At 39.3% G+C, this 16,698-nt stretch overlaps 1 protein-coding gene across 2 annotated transcripts; it reads left to right on the forward strand.

The window, feature by feature from the left end:
• Positions 1 to 231: 231 nt before the first annotated feature.
• Positions 232 to 16,234, forward strand: LOC117293453 (ubinuclein-1-like). 2 transcript variants are annotated; one of them, XM_033775792.1, is made up of 14 exons: positions 232 to 485; positions 2,806 to 2,901; positions 3,191 to 3,295; positions 4,483 to 4,626; positions 5,334 to 5,452; positions 6,958 to 7,420; positions 7,614 to 7,681; positions 8,099 to 8,268; positions 8,996 to 9,074; positions 9,681 to 9,779; positions 10,329 to 10,472; positions 12,042 to 13,840; positions 14,427 to 14,555; positions 15,798 to 16,234. In XM_033775792.1, exons 1-14 carry the CDS (start codon positions 321 to 323, stop codon positions 15,833 to 15,835), a joined length of 3,618 nt encoding a protein of 1,205 aa, XP_033631683.1. In that variant the 5' UTR covers positions 232 to 320; the 3' UTR covers positions 15,836 to 16,234. The 2 variants fall into 2 exon arrangements, with proteins under 2 accessions (XP_033631683.1, XP_033631684.1); XM_033775793.1 differs by lacking the exon at positions 14,427 to 14,555.
• The last annotated feature ends 464 nt before the right edge of the window (positions 16,235 to 16,698 follow it).

Consider the following 16,698-nt stretch of genomic DNA (forward strand, 5'->3'; position numbering starts at 1 on the left):
TTTAAATCATCTTCATTGAAAATATAAATTAACCGTTTTCTTTCGGAGAGGATTGTTTGGAAATAATGGATTTTTTTTCTTGTGCTCTAATTAATTAATAAGTTTTAATTATCGTTGTGATATGCAATACGCGCATAAAAAAAGATGTGAAAACGTTACTACGGCAATCAAGTTTGCCGCGTTGTCAATTTCACCACAGCGCATGCGCGCGCTGCAGTCGACATGGTCAAAATGGCGACGGACGTTGGAAGGTAGAACGATATTTTTGGCAGTTTTTGCCCGGACGACACGTATTTCATCAGTTTCCACAGTGGAAAACGATGGCGGAACGCAGGAGGATTATACCTTCGTCAGTTGGACCACTTTTCCCATTGAAGAAAGAGAAGGAAACAGTGCCGACGCTGAGGTTCAGTTTGACCCTTAAAGAGCCTAGTGACAAAACCTGCTCAGTGTTTTCCTATTGCCAACTGGTTAAAAAGGCTGCGGTAAGTAAACCCATGGTTCCCAATTCCAATTCAAAATGGTGCATATTGATAGAACAACATCTGTTCTATGTTCTCACGAAGTTTTCACACTTTTCCCCATATTTTCGAGCTTTTTCCAGCCCCTTTTCAACTTGAAGACGTGAGCGTCTTGAGCTATACGGTTTCCCAATTGCTATGATTGCCCACGGTATGCATGTATCATGGGCTTTTGGACGGGAGTAGGTTGCTGTAGTTTTTAGCTTTTTTGTTTGTGTCAGATATGTGCAAGAACTGCATAAACATCATACATAGGAAGACAATTAGATTTCAGTCCTGTCGCCATCTTTGCTTTTCCAACCTTGTCTGCTTCCATTTCTTTCAACGCGGGCGTTGCCTGTGGAAGAAAGCAGCCGCAAAATGTTCATGTGGTTGTGTTCTTTATTTGCATGAAAGGGACCGTCTTGCATGTGGAGCTCTCATGCTCGCTTCTTACCATGTCCTGCACTAAAAGATAGTTGCACCAGGAGTAGATATTCTATTTGGGAAAGAGAATTTAATATATTTAGTGAAGAATTGTGGTATTTTTTTAATGTATAGGGTGACTGCTAAAATTGGCAGACATTTTTATTTACTATACGGCTTTTTGAACGTGAATAATTACCGACCTAGTTGCGGTCGTGACCAGCGTAATGAATGACTGGATTTTAAAAGCCCGCCAACTTGAGAGATCTGGGCAAATTTTCAGTGATGTTTTTATGCTCTTATCGATGTGGCTGCTTTACTTGTGATTTTTGCAAAGATGGAACCAATTTTAGTGAAGAAATGTTGAAGGGCCACCTTGAAAGAAATAAAGGTCACGGGAAACAGATAATGGATCTTTCTGCGAATGGTGTACGTGACGTATGCATACTGATGATGATGGAAACATTTTGTTTTTTTGTGATCGCACATGTGTAGATATTTTGAACATGTCTTGAATCTTGCGACTTCACGTTTTGGTTGATGATCGGGGAGAAATAAACACAAAAGTGATGAATGTTCGCGGACTTGCATCTTTTATGAATTTTACATGATTTTATGATAATTTGGCAGTTTTTATAAGTACTTTTCTTCTTGATACATGCTCATGTTTAATGATGTTGATATTTGCTTTTCGGTAGTGTGTGGTGAGAATTGTTAGTCAGTGAAGCATGACTAGGCCCTACGTGTTTTTATATAAGTTCATGTCCACATTGTTTTTGTGCATTCTTTGGTAAATTGCCATGGTTTCTGATGGTGTTCTTCCACTGCTAATTAATGTTGTTCACTGAAGTGTGAAGGTGTTATCGAAGTGTGGCAAGTGGAAGGGTTGAAAGGTTCGAATACCATTGCATGCACAATGCATTTGGCCTGGGGAAGCAGTGTATAGGGCCAGGGAACGGGGATTGTGTGGTGGATGTTATACGCGGGACGTGTGTGGGGGATTATCTTTGGGTTGAAAATCTATTGTTTTGTGAGTGTAGTGTCATTAACGTTGACCTTCTAATTGAGCTTAATGGGGTCAGGTGGCCAAGAGCGCTGGAAATCTTGTTACTCGTGCCGTGAGGGGCGTTTTTTTAGGCGGCGTTATTTGGGTTGTGGTGCGTGGTTCTGCGTGGGTTTTTGTGGATTTGTACTAGTTGTGTGTAGGAGATAGTTGTTGTAAAGTTATTGGTCTGATCTATTTGATTGGAAGATTTATTTAATGAACGATGATTGAAGTGTTGTTTTAATGTATTTGTTGATGGGTTTGTGGCTAAAGCTGTGTGTTTATTTTAAGACTGGTGCAAAATGTTGGGTTTTGTTTTTATCTGGGGTTTTTATGAAATGTTTTTGTTTTTAGAAATTTTGTTTTCAGTTTTTGTAAAAGAAAACAGTTATCAGTGTAGATTGTTGTCTTTGTTTGATATTAAGAATTCTCTTTTTATCATTTATTATACTTACTTTTTATTTTTTTAATTATTGTTTTATTTTATTTTGTTACTTGCACTTGCAGCGAACGATTTACATTTAATATAGCAGAGCAAAATGCTTTACAAATGTCAGTTGCTACTCAAAAATTACAATGTGCTATTTAACGTTGGCATTCTGATTCAGTATGCACAAAGTAAGTTTTCAGTTAAAGTTAAAAAAATACTATAAATCGCTTGACGAACTCATGATTCCTTTTTCAAAGTTATGAATTATTTATTTGACTTTTCAGCAATGTGCAACCAAAGTACAATAATTAAAGATAACAAAGAAATAATTCAATGTTATATGCATTTTGCCTCTTGGATGACTTCAGAAATGAAAATTAATGTTTTTAATTTTTATGTTACAGCACAAGGAGAACGGCATTGACCAGTCCTTCAATGAGCTTGATGAAGATGACATCGGTGGATTGGAGTCAATCGCCAAGAAATTTGAAGAGAAATATGTGAGAATTAGTTTTATTTGGATAGACCTGCCTCTTCTGTTTTAATCTGTGTTCGAATGTTTTAATACAAAACTGTCAATTGTTTTGTGGACGCATCAACTAACAGATACACAATTTTAAAACAAATTTTGGCATACCACACTTTTGTATTTTAGAGTTTGTAGATTTATTTTAAAACCTGTTATAAAGCATCAAATGAACTAAATTTTGAGGCCTTGTTTTAAAGGTGACTGACTCTGGCTTGAGCCAAATTTCATAAAGCTCTTTTATTGTATTTATTTTTTTTTAGGCTCCCAAGAAGGGGAAGAAAAGGAAACATGTCTTCATTGATGAGCTGATCGACGTTGGGATGGGTTACGATGACACTGATCCATTCGTAGACAACTCAGAATGTGTATGTATTTTTACTGTTTATTGATTCATCAAGAGTTCTCCCCATCTTAAAAAGTCAAATCAACAAAGATGCTGTATTGAAACAAAGTGTTACAATGTAGATTATAGCTCTTGCCAATGCAAACGTTTCATGAATGGAAATCAGCAAATTTCTTCTTGTTCAACCCTTGTCATAGTTGTTTCTTTCTAATAACAACATCAAAGTCTTATATAGGGCACGTATCTACCAAACAAGTTACTTGAGGCGCTGATGTATACAAACTTTCAGAAAGATAGGTTATTGCAGAGATGAATTCTGAGACCCAATTATGTAGCACCCTATAAGGGTTTACAAGGTGCTACGGCACATACAGCAGCCAGGAACACAAGAGCGTCGAACCCCTTCTCTTTTCGATAAGTGCACTGGGTTCTTTTACATGTGTTACACAACACATGGGGGCCAATGGCTTTACGTCCCGTTTTCAGGCTCAACAATTAACTACTGTGCACAGTCGCAATCATGTGTACACCTTTTGTTACAAAGACATCAAATGAACAACAGATACATAGTTACATAGTACTCCTTGCAGATCTTCTATAAGACAAACTGAAGCGCTGTTTATTATCCATTGACACAGTAATTGTTGATTGACATACATATCAATAACATTTACTCATTGAGATAACTACAACAATGATTTTAAAAACTGATGTTCATAACATGGACTATGGACACAAACAAAATGTGTTGCCACCCATGATTGTGGCTATTATATCTTTCTTTCTTTTTTCAACCTCATTTGAAAACAAATTTAACAACAAAAGGTGTATTTTTTCTCAAATTTTAAAAGTCATGGTCTTTTATCAACTTTTTTTGCACTATGTGTGTACGGAAACTGTTTCCAAAACCCTCCTTGGAATCTATAAGCCAGGGGTTAGCAAAAGGTGAAAATGCCATCCTTTCAACACCTTAGATCAGGGTCCAATTTCAAAGCGCTGCTTAACGGTAAGCAAATTTTTTAGCTTACTGTAGCAGAAAAAATTGCTATGGTGCAAGCGTATCTCACAGGTTAGCAGGTCTCACTGCACCAATAATAATCGCTATAATAATTGAATAATATTCTAACAGCTTGTCTGTAAGCTTTTGAAACTTGGGTGAAGCTGGTCTTGCCGCCCCAAATATAATCCGCTATTTTTCTTCCTGTCCAGTACGACGAGCTAGTCCCAGATGTTCTTACTACTCAGCTCGGTGGGTTCTACATCAATCAGGGCCAACTGCACTTCAGAGAGAGATCGGACTCGGATAACAGTGGCGACTTCCAAGATCCAATGCGCAGGAAGAAAACACCAAGGGTAACTAATAGTTGATTAAATATTATTTTTATGAAAATATGTAGTGTATCGTCGGATTGGTGTAAAAGCGAATCTCGTACGAAAATGAGCAGTGCAAAAACACTGTATCTCTTGTTTTTGTGTGTACAAATATCTGGGTTATTTAAATCATTATACACTTTCGGTAAACAGCATTGTCCAAGGCCCACACTTCGTGTGTCAACACTTCTATATAAAATAACAAACCTGTGAAAATATGGGCTGAATCGGTCACCGGAGTTGGGAGAAAATAACGGGAAAACCCACCCTTGTATTTCAAATAAATCCGCAGTTCTCGATATCGAGAATTGATTTTATTTATAATGTTTTCTCAAAAAGTAAAGCATTTCATGGAATAATATTTGAAGAGAAGTCTTTTTCACCATTACCTTCTGTAAACCCTGTAAGTTATTTGTAAATCTGTGAACTTTTAATTTGTTTTCTGTTCCGAAAGTGTCCAATGGCTTTAAGCAATTTCAAACTCGGGCCTGACAAAATTGCTGTTTAAGGATACAATGATTATGCACTAACTCTTTTGTGTGTCTAATGGTTAACATTGATCATGGAATGGCCATGAAAATTATTGAAGTAAAAAATGGACCTAGTTACAAAATGGGTCTTATACATTGATTCTCATAGATGTTGTCTTTCATTGTCATCATCATAGTGACCTTGTTGTTATTTGACAGAAGAAGCATCGGAAGCCGGCAGATGGAGACAGGAAAGAAGGAAAGAGAAAAAGAAACTCCTCGTCGTCATCTGATAAAGCTGCAAAGAAGATGAGAAAACAGCTACAGAGACAATTGGGGTAACTTATTTATAGAAGATAAATTGAAGCTCAGTGAGATTTAAACAGAGAATAGTAATAATAATAAACATAAGTGTCAAGGCCGAGTGGTTAAGAGCATCGAATTCAAGTTCTGTTGCAGTCACCAGAGTGTGGGTTTGAATCCCGGTCGTGACCCTTGTGTCCTTGAGCAAGATACCTTACTATACCTGCTTCCCTTTACCATGGGGTATAAATGGGTACCTGCGAGGGTAGAGGTTGATATTTTGTATGAAAAGCCACAAGCGCCTTACAGGCATCTCAGGGCTGAATACTCCCAAGGGAACTGAGAAACATTGAAGGGATGTTATTGGCCCCATGACCAGGGCACTAATGCAAAGAGCATTGATACGGTTATTGTGAAATGCGCTATAAGAATTTGTTATTATTATTATTATTATTATTGTAGTTGAAACCTACAGTTCTTTTCAAAACCACACAAACTCAATTAGATATTATCAATACATGGTGTTACCGCAAACCTTACTATATCATATTTTCACCATGCAAATTTTCAACTCCTACATAATAATAAACACAAAAAGAAAACAAAACTTTAAGAAATACAAAACCAAAACATAACTTTTTCTTGAATTCTGCTCTGAAATTTGCTCCTGGCTGAGTGCAATAGGAGACTTTCCAACGCTAGGCGGCAGCAGACATACCGGGTAAATTTCCATTGTTTACGTAGTTCTGAACATGCGCATAATTCTGAGAACAATGGATTTACCCGGTAAGTCTGCTGCCCTCTATCGTCCCAGAAAGTCTCCCATTGTCATGATAGACATCACCGCAAACCTTAGCCTTGAATTCGTTCTTACACTGAGTGCAATTGTCATGATAGACATCACCGCAAACCTTAGCCTTGAATTCGTTCTTACACTGAGTGCAATTGTCATGATAGACATCACCGCAAACCTTAGCCTTGAATTTGTTCTTACACTGAGTGCAATTGTCATGATAGACATCACCGCAACCCCTTAGCCTTGAATTCGTTCTTACACTGAGTGCAATTGTCATGATAGACATCACCGCAAACCTTAGCCTTGAATTCGTTCTTACACTGAGTGCAATTGTCATGATAGACATCACCACAAACCTTAGCCTTGAATTCGTTCTTACACTGAGTGCAATTGTCATGATAGACATCACCGCAAACCTTAGCCTTGAATTCCTTCTTGAAGGGGCACTGCGATTTACCTCTGGTAAGGGGCACTTCAAGGAGAAAAATGTAAATTTATGTTTGAACTTTGCAAAGGGCCACAGCAAAGGCACAGGGCACCATGGAAATAAATGTGGGTGTTGTGTGTTAATTCAAGGCCTGCCTTTACCTAAATGATGGTTACAGTTATTCTCTGTTGTGTACATTAAATAATTAAGAAGACAATACAAAGCCAGATTGATTATGACCTGTAAACTTTAGGTAGTCTCTTTAAATTGCAGTGCATTATTTTTAATTGAAGTTTATTTTGTCAAACCAATCATAGGAAGCCAGGCAGGAAGAAGAAGAGTTTAGCCGGGCGGATCCCAACTGTTGCCGAGCTGCTTAAACAACGAGAGGAAGCGGTAAAACACTACGGTGCGGGCGAAGATTCCTCCAAAGATTCCATCGCAACAAGCAACACAACCAAAGCACCATCAAACAATGCATCAGCCACAAACGGCTTACCTACGTCATCATCAGTAGACGTTATCGATCTCAATGCATCCCTGGGCGATATTGACCCCTCGCTTGATCTCGGACTGATCATGTCGGACTTGAAGATGGACAGTGACATGGCCGCTGCTATGGAGGAAGCTTTGAAGGGACCCATGAGTACGGATGAGACAGAGAGGGGGTTAGGATCACCCGGACCTAATGGAGATGATGTATTGGATGAGGATGGGAAGTCACCGTTACCGGATGGACTACCGACGTCGCTCATAGTGAATGTGGACAAAATCAAAGAGGTGGATGAGCTATTTTATTTTTTACAAAGAAAGCAATATCAATGTTATCTGGACTTTCTAGAAGCATGATTACAATTGGGTTTAAAGCACTGTATTCTCAATACAATTCAACTCAACCACATTTATTTTCAAATTCCATAGTCAATATAGGCTCACTTTTTGTTATATTTAATTTTCTCTCATCTTTTTTCAGGCTGCAAGAAAATCTGTCGAAGGAAAATGCAAGTTCTTCACAGCGTCAGTAAATAACCTACTGTTGAAGTGAGTGCTAAAAACTTACCTGTATATTTGGTGGACTTTAATTTTGTAATTTTGAATCAAAAAGTTGAATTTGAAGCAAGCTTGGCATCGTTCCTTCGTTAGTCTGATTTGTTGGCCCTTGGGAAAAATCAGCAAAGATTGTGATTAAATAGCCTGAAAAGTCTTAGTATGTGTACACGTAGGTCAGTCCTTGTACACAATATATTGTGTTCCTATTTTTTCTGAGGACCAAATACCATGCCTGTTGAAGATTTCATAGAAAACACAATCAGTTATTTTTATTGCCACAATCAAATGAAGCACAAACATTTTGTTGGAATAATTTTGCTTTCATTAGCTTGGGTTTTTCTTACCATACTTTCTCATCACATAAAAGAATTGAGTTTAATTGGGTCTTTTTTTTTTTTTTGCCAACAGGATCGAGAATCAGTCTCGAGATGAGTCTTGTGGGACCCGCTCCTCCTTATACAGCCATCTTGCCTCTAATCTGCCGTGTACCAAGGAGACGCTACTGAAGAGGGCCAAGAAGCTACGTCTTATGGCACACGACAGCTGCCTCAAGGAACCCTTGCAGAAACTCAAAGAAGGTCAGAAATTACATGTACTTGAAACTTGAAAGATAAATAATAGCAATATTTAGTTTTTATGTAGCGCTTTATCTACTGGCATCTCAAAGCGCTTAAGTCAATATTCATAAATACCTCTTATCCAAAAACTGTCTCAGTCATAAAAGTGCAACACATGTACAGAGCTCAAGGATATCAGAAAACGGATAAGTTTGACAAAGTTTCATACTTTATTATGCTTTTTAAAGAAAAGGGCATTTATGAATGGGAATAAAAGATTAGTGACTCGTTCTTGAACTGCCGTTTAAAACCTTGCAGGGTCGTGGCCGTGGGATAAAGGCCCGAGCCTTCGCACAGCCACTACCCTGCCGGTTTTAAATGGCAGTTGAAGAACTAGTGGCTACCCTTTTGTTCCCTTTCCAGACATGTTTAAAACCGTCCTACAGCATGATATTCTCCCTACTTTAATCTGATTGCTGATTACTTTGCCCTTTGAAAAATTTGCAAAAATTTAATAAACGTGAAAAGCCTATGAAAGCCTTGTGCCCAATAACATGTTCCTACATTTTACCATGGGTCAAGTATCATGCCTGATCCAATGAGTAAACAAATACACCAAAAAGGTAATCAAATAATGATGGAAAATTAACTATATTTTTTTATATAAATCATGCAATGAAATATCTAGGCATCTTGCAAAATTTTTTTTAAATTAAGTTGTATCATTTTAAATTTTGTTTTTTTACAGCAATTGCCAAGGCGATGCCAGCACAGCTCGAGAGATATACACAAGAATGCCAAGCTGCAACACAGGACAAATATAATGCGTAAGAAACACTGTAATAAACAAGAATGTTCGTAAACTGTTCCCTTTATTAGACGGAAAAAAGTAGGTTGTAAAATGAACCATTTTCTACAATCATTAGCAGTTTCTTTTCAATGATTGTAATTTTTTCTTTAAAAACCTGAATCCACCCATAAAGTATTTCAACTTTTCAGTGGACAAGCAGGCCTTTACTGAAAATAATTTTGAGTTGGAAGCCTGCTGACTGCTCTAACCCATCACAATCTACGGGAGAAAGGGTGAAGGTTAGGGTGAGTAGAATAGATGATGTGACCAATGTTTACATTCAAACCGCCCTCTGTTGACAAAACACTGTACACGTCATGTTTCGCTGGGCAAAAAGACGCGTAGTCTTGGTAAGATTGCGTGTACTTTTCTATCCCGGCGGTATGCACGCGAATCATGTTATGGTTATTGAGTGACGGCAGAGGTCACATCGTCTATACTTTGGGGGTTTCGGAACATTGGTGTGTAATTGAAGCACCTTGTATACTGTGCCAAACTCTCCCTCCCCAATATTGCATCATCATTATTGCATCTATTACATTATTATTATTTTGTACACCTGTCAATGTTTTTATTCCTACAGAATGATGAATAAGAGTCAACCAGTTGAAGAGGAGACAAAGACAAAAGGCACCAGAGGCCAGGTTCCTTCTAAGAGGTTTCAATGGACCCATGAAATCAGGTGAGGATCTAGGGGTTTGGATTTAGTTTTTTATCGGAGCTGCAAATGGCGGTCAGCTGCGCAGTTGTTCTCATAATTTAAATTGATTTATTTTCTGAGATGCCTTGTGAGTGCTGATTTTTAAAGACACTGGACACTATTGGTAATTGTCAAATACCAGTTTTCTCACTTGGTGTATCTCAAAATATGCATAAAATAACAAACCTGTGAAAATTTGAGCTCAATTGGTCGTCGAAGTTGCGAGATAATAATGAAAGAAAAAACACCCTTGTCACACGAATTTGTGTGCTTTCAGATGCTTGATTTCGAGACCTCAAATTCTAAATCTGAGGTCTCGAAATCAAATTCGCGGAAAATTACTTCTTTCTCGGAAAACTACGTGACTTCAGAGGGAGCCATTTCTCACACTGTTTATACTATCAACCTCTCCCCATTACTGGTTACATCTACACAAAGTATCCAGAAGTAATAAAGCAACCCTGATAAAAAAAAAATGAACTTCATTTTCTAGAATTAAACACCTTTCTCCTTTTTCACTGTTCTCAACAGGGAATTACTTTGTACCATCGTGAACGTAAAAATGCAAACCTACAAGATGTCTAAGATCCGAACTCAGTCAGCTGAAGACTATCTCAAGATGTACCTGGAGGATGAGATTAAACCTCTCTGGCCAAATAGATGGATGCAGATGAGGTTCGTCTTTGCTTAATTTGCAGGTTGCTTTGGCAGGGCTCAAATTTTAAAGGGGCACGTTGCCGCCTTGTATCAGGCGATTTGGTCCATGAAAAGCGTTTGTAACCGTTTGTTATGAAATGCATATGGTGTAGAATGATGCTTTAAAAGTAGAATATAATGATCCACACAAATATGACTCGAAACTGCACCGTTTTTCTTATATGTCGTGAACTAACCAGCACTCCAATTTGTGTAGTCAAATTTTTTACTCTACATAATGGTCGACCGAGTTAGTTTGCATAGTTTGAAAAGTTAAAGGAAAAACACACACTTTCTAGGCACATTTGTGTGGCTCATTATATTTAACTTTCAAAATATCATTCTAACCATATGCTTTTTATAAAACAAACTGTTTCAAACGTTGTTCAAGAACCAACTCATCTGATCAAAGGCAACATGTCCTTATAAACTGGACCACAGGCCTCAAGGCCAATGGTTTCAGCCTCTCTCCACCCAGGGGTAAATGGGTACCTGTGAGGGCAGAGATGGTTCTTGTGATTGATTTTTTTTTTACGAGTAGCGCATTTTAATGTTGCACAGGCTATATACTCTCCAGGGAGCTAAGATGGTTTAAGGAATGATTTTAGGCCCAGTGACCAAGGGTAATAACGTGAAGCGCTTTTGGATGCCCTTCGGGTGTGAAAAGCGCTATATAAAAACTGGTTATTATTATTATTAAACTCGGGACGGGACAAGTCCAGTGTTTTTCAATGACTAAAAGTATCTCACTGGGTAATTTAAAAAGAAAATGATGTGAAATGTTGACTTTGAGTCTGGTAAATATCTTTCAATTATGTAGGGTTTTAAAGACACTGGACACCTTTGGTAATTGTCAAACACCAAGCTCAGATTTTCATAAGTTTGTTACTTTATGCATATGTTGAGATACACCATGTTGAGATACACCCTTGGTGTATCTCAACATATGCATAAAGTAACAAACCTATGAAAATCTGAGCTCCATTGGGCGTTGAAGTTGCGAAAAAATAATGCAAGAAAAAAACACCCTTGTTGCACAAGTTGTGTGCTTTCAGATGCTTGATTTCGAGGCCTCAAAATCAAATTCTGAGGTCTCGAAATCAAATTCAAATATTGTAGTGAGAAATTACTTCTTTCGCAAAAACTATGTTACTCATGTTAACAAGTAAGTTTATATGCTAACAATTATTTTAACTGGGTACCGATAGTGTCCAGCGCCTTTAAAGCATTTTTTTTTTCTTTTTCTTTTATATAAAATTAATGAGATATTCTCTTAGTGCTTGTCAAATCAAAACAGTTCACACGTACATTTTGAACTGTGATGAAAGTTCTCTTTAGTTACATTCTGGTCTTGTTAAGTATGTTGGTCCAGTAAATACTGTAATGTACAAGCCCTGCAGTGTTGTGAGTATTTCCCCTAAACTTCGAGCCCTGTAGGGTTTCTTTTCTAGGTGGAGATATCTCTTAAACTTAAACTGTTTGCTGAGTGCTGATAGAAGAACAATATCCCGTCACGCAAATGCAAATTGCTTTTTTCCTTTTTTTCAGAACCCTCTTCAAGGAGTCTCGTTCTGTACACGGAACCATAACATCAGTTTCTTCTAAGCCAATAAAGATTCTCCCCATTCTCAAGAAGCCTACACCAACTAAGACCTCAACACCAGAAGCCTTGGATTCCAGTGCAGACGAGCCCGACTCCCGCCGTAAGCCGGACCGACCCGATGCACGTCTAACATCCCCAGAAAGCAGCAGTCAGGATTCATACATCCCAACATTACTCGACTATGCAAGTAAATCTCACGATCCCCAGCCGACCTCAGAGAAAGAGAAGGCCAACCCCAAACCCAGCAATAGACCAAAAACTACCAATGCACCTGATAATGCTGCGCCCAGAGTCAAAGACTCCAGAGACTTTATGGACTTACTTATAGCCGAGCAGCTGGCATTACATGATACACCTGCTGAGAGTCAATCCAGTCAGCCTTCAAAGAAAGCAAGGGTAGAGGATGCTAAGATTCAGAGCAAGAGAGAGGTGTCAGCTCCGCCGAGCAAAAGAATGACGGCTGAAGAGGAAGCCCAAGCTCTGCAACTAGATATTCTGAGGAAGGCATCGTTGCTGTTGCAACCTCAAGATGCTTGGTCGGCAGAGAGCAGCAGGAAGGGACTCTCGCCTTATGCTGATGAGATTAAAGCATTGGCACAAGTAGCTTCTCAGCAGTCATCGAGTGTAGCCGGCAACTCTGTCAGAAACACCCAATCCGTGGCAGTGCTTCAGAAGCCCTCATCCGTTAAGATGGCGAGTACTGGGCCCAAAACCAGCTTCCAGATGGAGTTTGAGAAAATGTATAGTACGGCCCAAAAGAAAAACTCTTCTCAAGCAAAAGAAGTCATGCAAACTTCGCCAGCAGCTCAGCAATACAAGACTCCTGCACTGCAGGAGGTCAGTCTGTCTGGAAGTGCTAAAACAGCGGCGCACAAGACGGCTTTTGAGAAACTCAGACTAGCTGGGCAAGGTATCCAAAGTGTACACGTTGATTCAGCCTCAATAGTCGCGCAGCCTGTTGTGAAGCTAACCCGTCATGCAAATCTCACTGGGGGAGTCCAATCCGACGCAGCTGTTTACTCTACTCATAAGTTGGTGTCGCCACCGAGCACACATTCACAACAGTACAGTGGCTCTTCTTCAAAGCGGGAGCCCCTTACCTCATCACATCGCCTGCCGCAGCAAGGCAACACTCCAGCTGTGACTTCCACATCCCAATCCCTGCCTGCAAAGATACCTTCTAGCCAACCGCTCAGCAGTGCAGGCAGCCTGTACATGTCCAGGAAAGATTCAGCTTTTCAGTCTGTATCCCAGGCAGGAGGTGATCGCTCTGTCTCCAGCAAACACACTGGGAAGTTAGTCACCTCTCCGGCATACACCTCCCCCTCCGCGGCATACACCTCCCCGTCCCCTCCTAAGGGATCGCCCCACTCTGTCCGCACCTCTCCCTACTCCACCTCCCCTAGTCAGGTTACACCGCCACCAAGCTCCCCTCGCCACACCTCTCCGCTCGGTCAGAAGCCTGGTTACTCTCAGTATCAGCGTACCTCATCAACAAGTCCAGGCCATAGTTCCTCCTACAGCACCAGCTACCCTGCCGCCATGACTAACTTACCTGGTTACCTGGCAGACCTTACTCGTAAGCAGCCATTGACATCACCGGTGTTTGCCCCACCGACCTTCCCGATGACAACGGGTCATGTGTCACCGGGTCATCAGGGGTCATCAGGAAGGAGTACCTCTCCGGGTGATGCCATCATAACAGGCCCAGCACCAGGCACGTTTTATCATACTCAAAATGCAGGTAAGTTACCATTGCTCTTTTCTGCATATGCCAAAGGTAACTAGGAACTTTAAAGACCTAAAGACCTAATTAAACCGAAGATGTATAATACACAATGTCTAGGTAGCGATAAAAAGATTGTTTTCATTTTAAGTAAAAACCACTAAATAGTGGATACCCACTTCTTCCCACCATCCACAGGCAACAGTCTGGATTCAATGCAAAATAGCACTTCTTCCACTACCACTTAAAATACATTTGAATCCCAAGACACGTTTTTTGTCTAAGTGAAAGAGCATAATAGTTTCCGTATTGCACAGTGTTTAGCTAGCAATATAGTCATCAAAGGGTTGTTGTTAAACCCGGTTTGTACTTCCTGTGAATGCGAATGTGAAGTGAGTTTTGACATCACAGGGCTGTTTTCGCAGGAAATGTTTCGCAAGAGTTGAGCTCTAGTCAACTGATGCAAATTATTCGTTGCAAGTTTGTGACATGAAAAATTGCAAAAAAAGTATGAACCGGGCTTGAATCACAAACCATTGTAGGTAAAAAACCACCACAGTGATACTCACAATTTCCCGACATTCACACCCCCGTCTGTTAACAGGCAACATTCTGGATTCAATGCAAAGTAGCACTTCTTCCTCCGCCACCACAAACAACTCCCAACAACGTCTGCTGCACCGTCAGCAGCTCTCACTAGATTCATTGATGTATGCCCATCAGACTTACCCAGGTAACTTTGTTGTTGCTGCATGGTTAGTTTGGTGGTGGTTACCCGGAGATGTTCCCTTGTTTAGTTGCATGCGATTTGCCAATCACATTTCATCTTTCCTTTTGCAAATTTTTGTAGATTTGTTTTTGCCGTTTGCTGTGATTCCAACGCATGTCCATTCCTCGGAGCACACACATTATTTTTCCCATCTCATACAGAACCACCTTCTTATTAAAAAGGTCTTCTTTTGTTCTTTTTTCTTTTCATCTTCATGTCTATCTTTTCCATCAGGAATGTTTTTCTTCTTTCCACTTAATTGTGTGATTCATTGCATGAAGGCAACTATTTGTTATTTTTGTTAAGGCACTTTAACTAAAAGTAGATTAAAATTCATTTAAATTTGTCTCCATTCTTTTTTTAAATTCATCCAGCATTGCAAGAACAGCAATCTCTTAGTCTCAAATCTTTCACACAACATTATTTTGTTCTTTTGGGTCCAATTATTCCACACTGAAAAATATATAAAAGACAATAGGAAACTTGTCAAGGGGCACCAAGGCTAAGACCAAAGCAATAGAGACCTCTACCCCCATTGCCATTGTGTAACTCCATGACTGTTTCAGCGTTTGAACCGGTTTAAGGAGGGTTGTCTGTAGTTCAAGGTTCAACGTTCATTTATTTCCCATTATTATCAAAAAGCAAAGGTAATAAACTAATATCAGTAACAAGAAGTCAATGCACTAAAATGCAAAAAAGTAGTTGGTGTTTTACTTTTTTTTAATACAATATGTATGCAATGACAGAAAACACTTGGTTTTCATATCACAACCATCTGCTGTCTTAAAATCATGTATCAACATAAACCACAAGGTATTCAAGGGTCTTAAAATCATGCTTACATACATGTACCTGTACCCTGTTGAAAGATCTACACTTGGATTTTGGCACCATAGCTTAATTATAGGGTCCTGCTCTGCTGAGCTGCCTCATGCCTCATTTCAGAAAGAATATTTTCCGTTTTTTGTGTAGTTTTTATTTTGAAGCTAATTGTTGATGATCATAATCACTGTTTGCGAGTCTTGTCATCTAGAGTATTCCATTCATAATCTTGTTTGTACTTTGTTACCTTGGCTATTACCACAATAGATACTTGTGTACTTCATTAGTCTTAGCTTTGCAGCTCTTTTCAACTTCATTGAGATTTGTCAATGGGAAAGGAGGCATGAAAAGTCAAGACTAATAGTTTGTTCTTTCTCTACACAGAGCCTCATCGCAAACAGAAACAACATCGGATCCCATGAGGGTAAAGTGTAGGCGACAACTTGTGCTAGTCAGCGTGGACTGAGAGTAATGGCCATTGAGGAAGACAGTCCCAATGCGCCTTATTTTTGACCACTCAACGGCACTATAAATAGTATTTATTTGCATGATGTATGTGCCAGCTGTACTAAAGATCGACTAGTTCATAAAGGACCTAAATTGGCCAAAGTTTGCACATATCTGATGACACAACTTTCATATTATGGAAGCTTTGGCTCTGTTTCGCAGTGATCTAAGATTGGTCTTAAGATGTGGATCAATTTTCATTGCTAGGCAATGTTTGATGCCATAGCAACAATCACTATGGCAATATTGACAACTCATCTTAAGATGAATCTTGGAGTTTGTGAAATCGAGCCCTGGGCCCAACTTCATAGAGCTGCTTTAAAGCACAAAAGTAGCTACAAGCATAATAAGATTACGCTTACCAGAATAAAATTACCAGCGAAACTAACATGTCACAAGTACAATTTTTGACTGGTATCCTGCTCATTTCTGTTAAGCAGGCAATTGTTAAGCAATAATTTCTGCTCAAGCAGCTCTATAAAATTTGGGTCCAGGACAAACGCCACAGCGCCCTCTGTTGGCCAATATAACATTCTTTGATTGTGTTGTCCTCACGGTGCACAGCCGAGGACAACACAAGCGATAATTTGCAGTGAACATACCACATTGCAGTGTATGTCACATGGTGTGTTAGCTGGCTACCCGATTTCTGCTAAGCGAACCTGTTTCTTGCTTAGCACTCCTGTGAAATTTGATTGCTGGTTAAAAGTATTCAAAAAGAAACAATTTGTTTTAAATTGCTGAAGAATAAGAGAAAATTTAAGTGAAAGATAACAGG

This window comes from Asterias rubens, chromosome 8 (assembly GCF_902459465.1).
Source record: "Asterias rubens chromosome 8, eAstRub1.3, whole genome shotgun sequence".
Taxonomy (NCBI): domain Eukaryota; kingdom Metazoa; phylum Echinodermata; class Asteroidea; order Forcipulatida; family Asteriidae; genus Asterias; species Asterias rubens.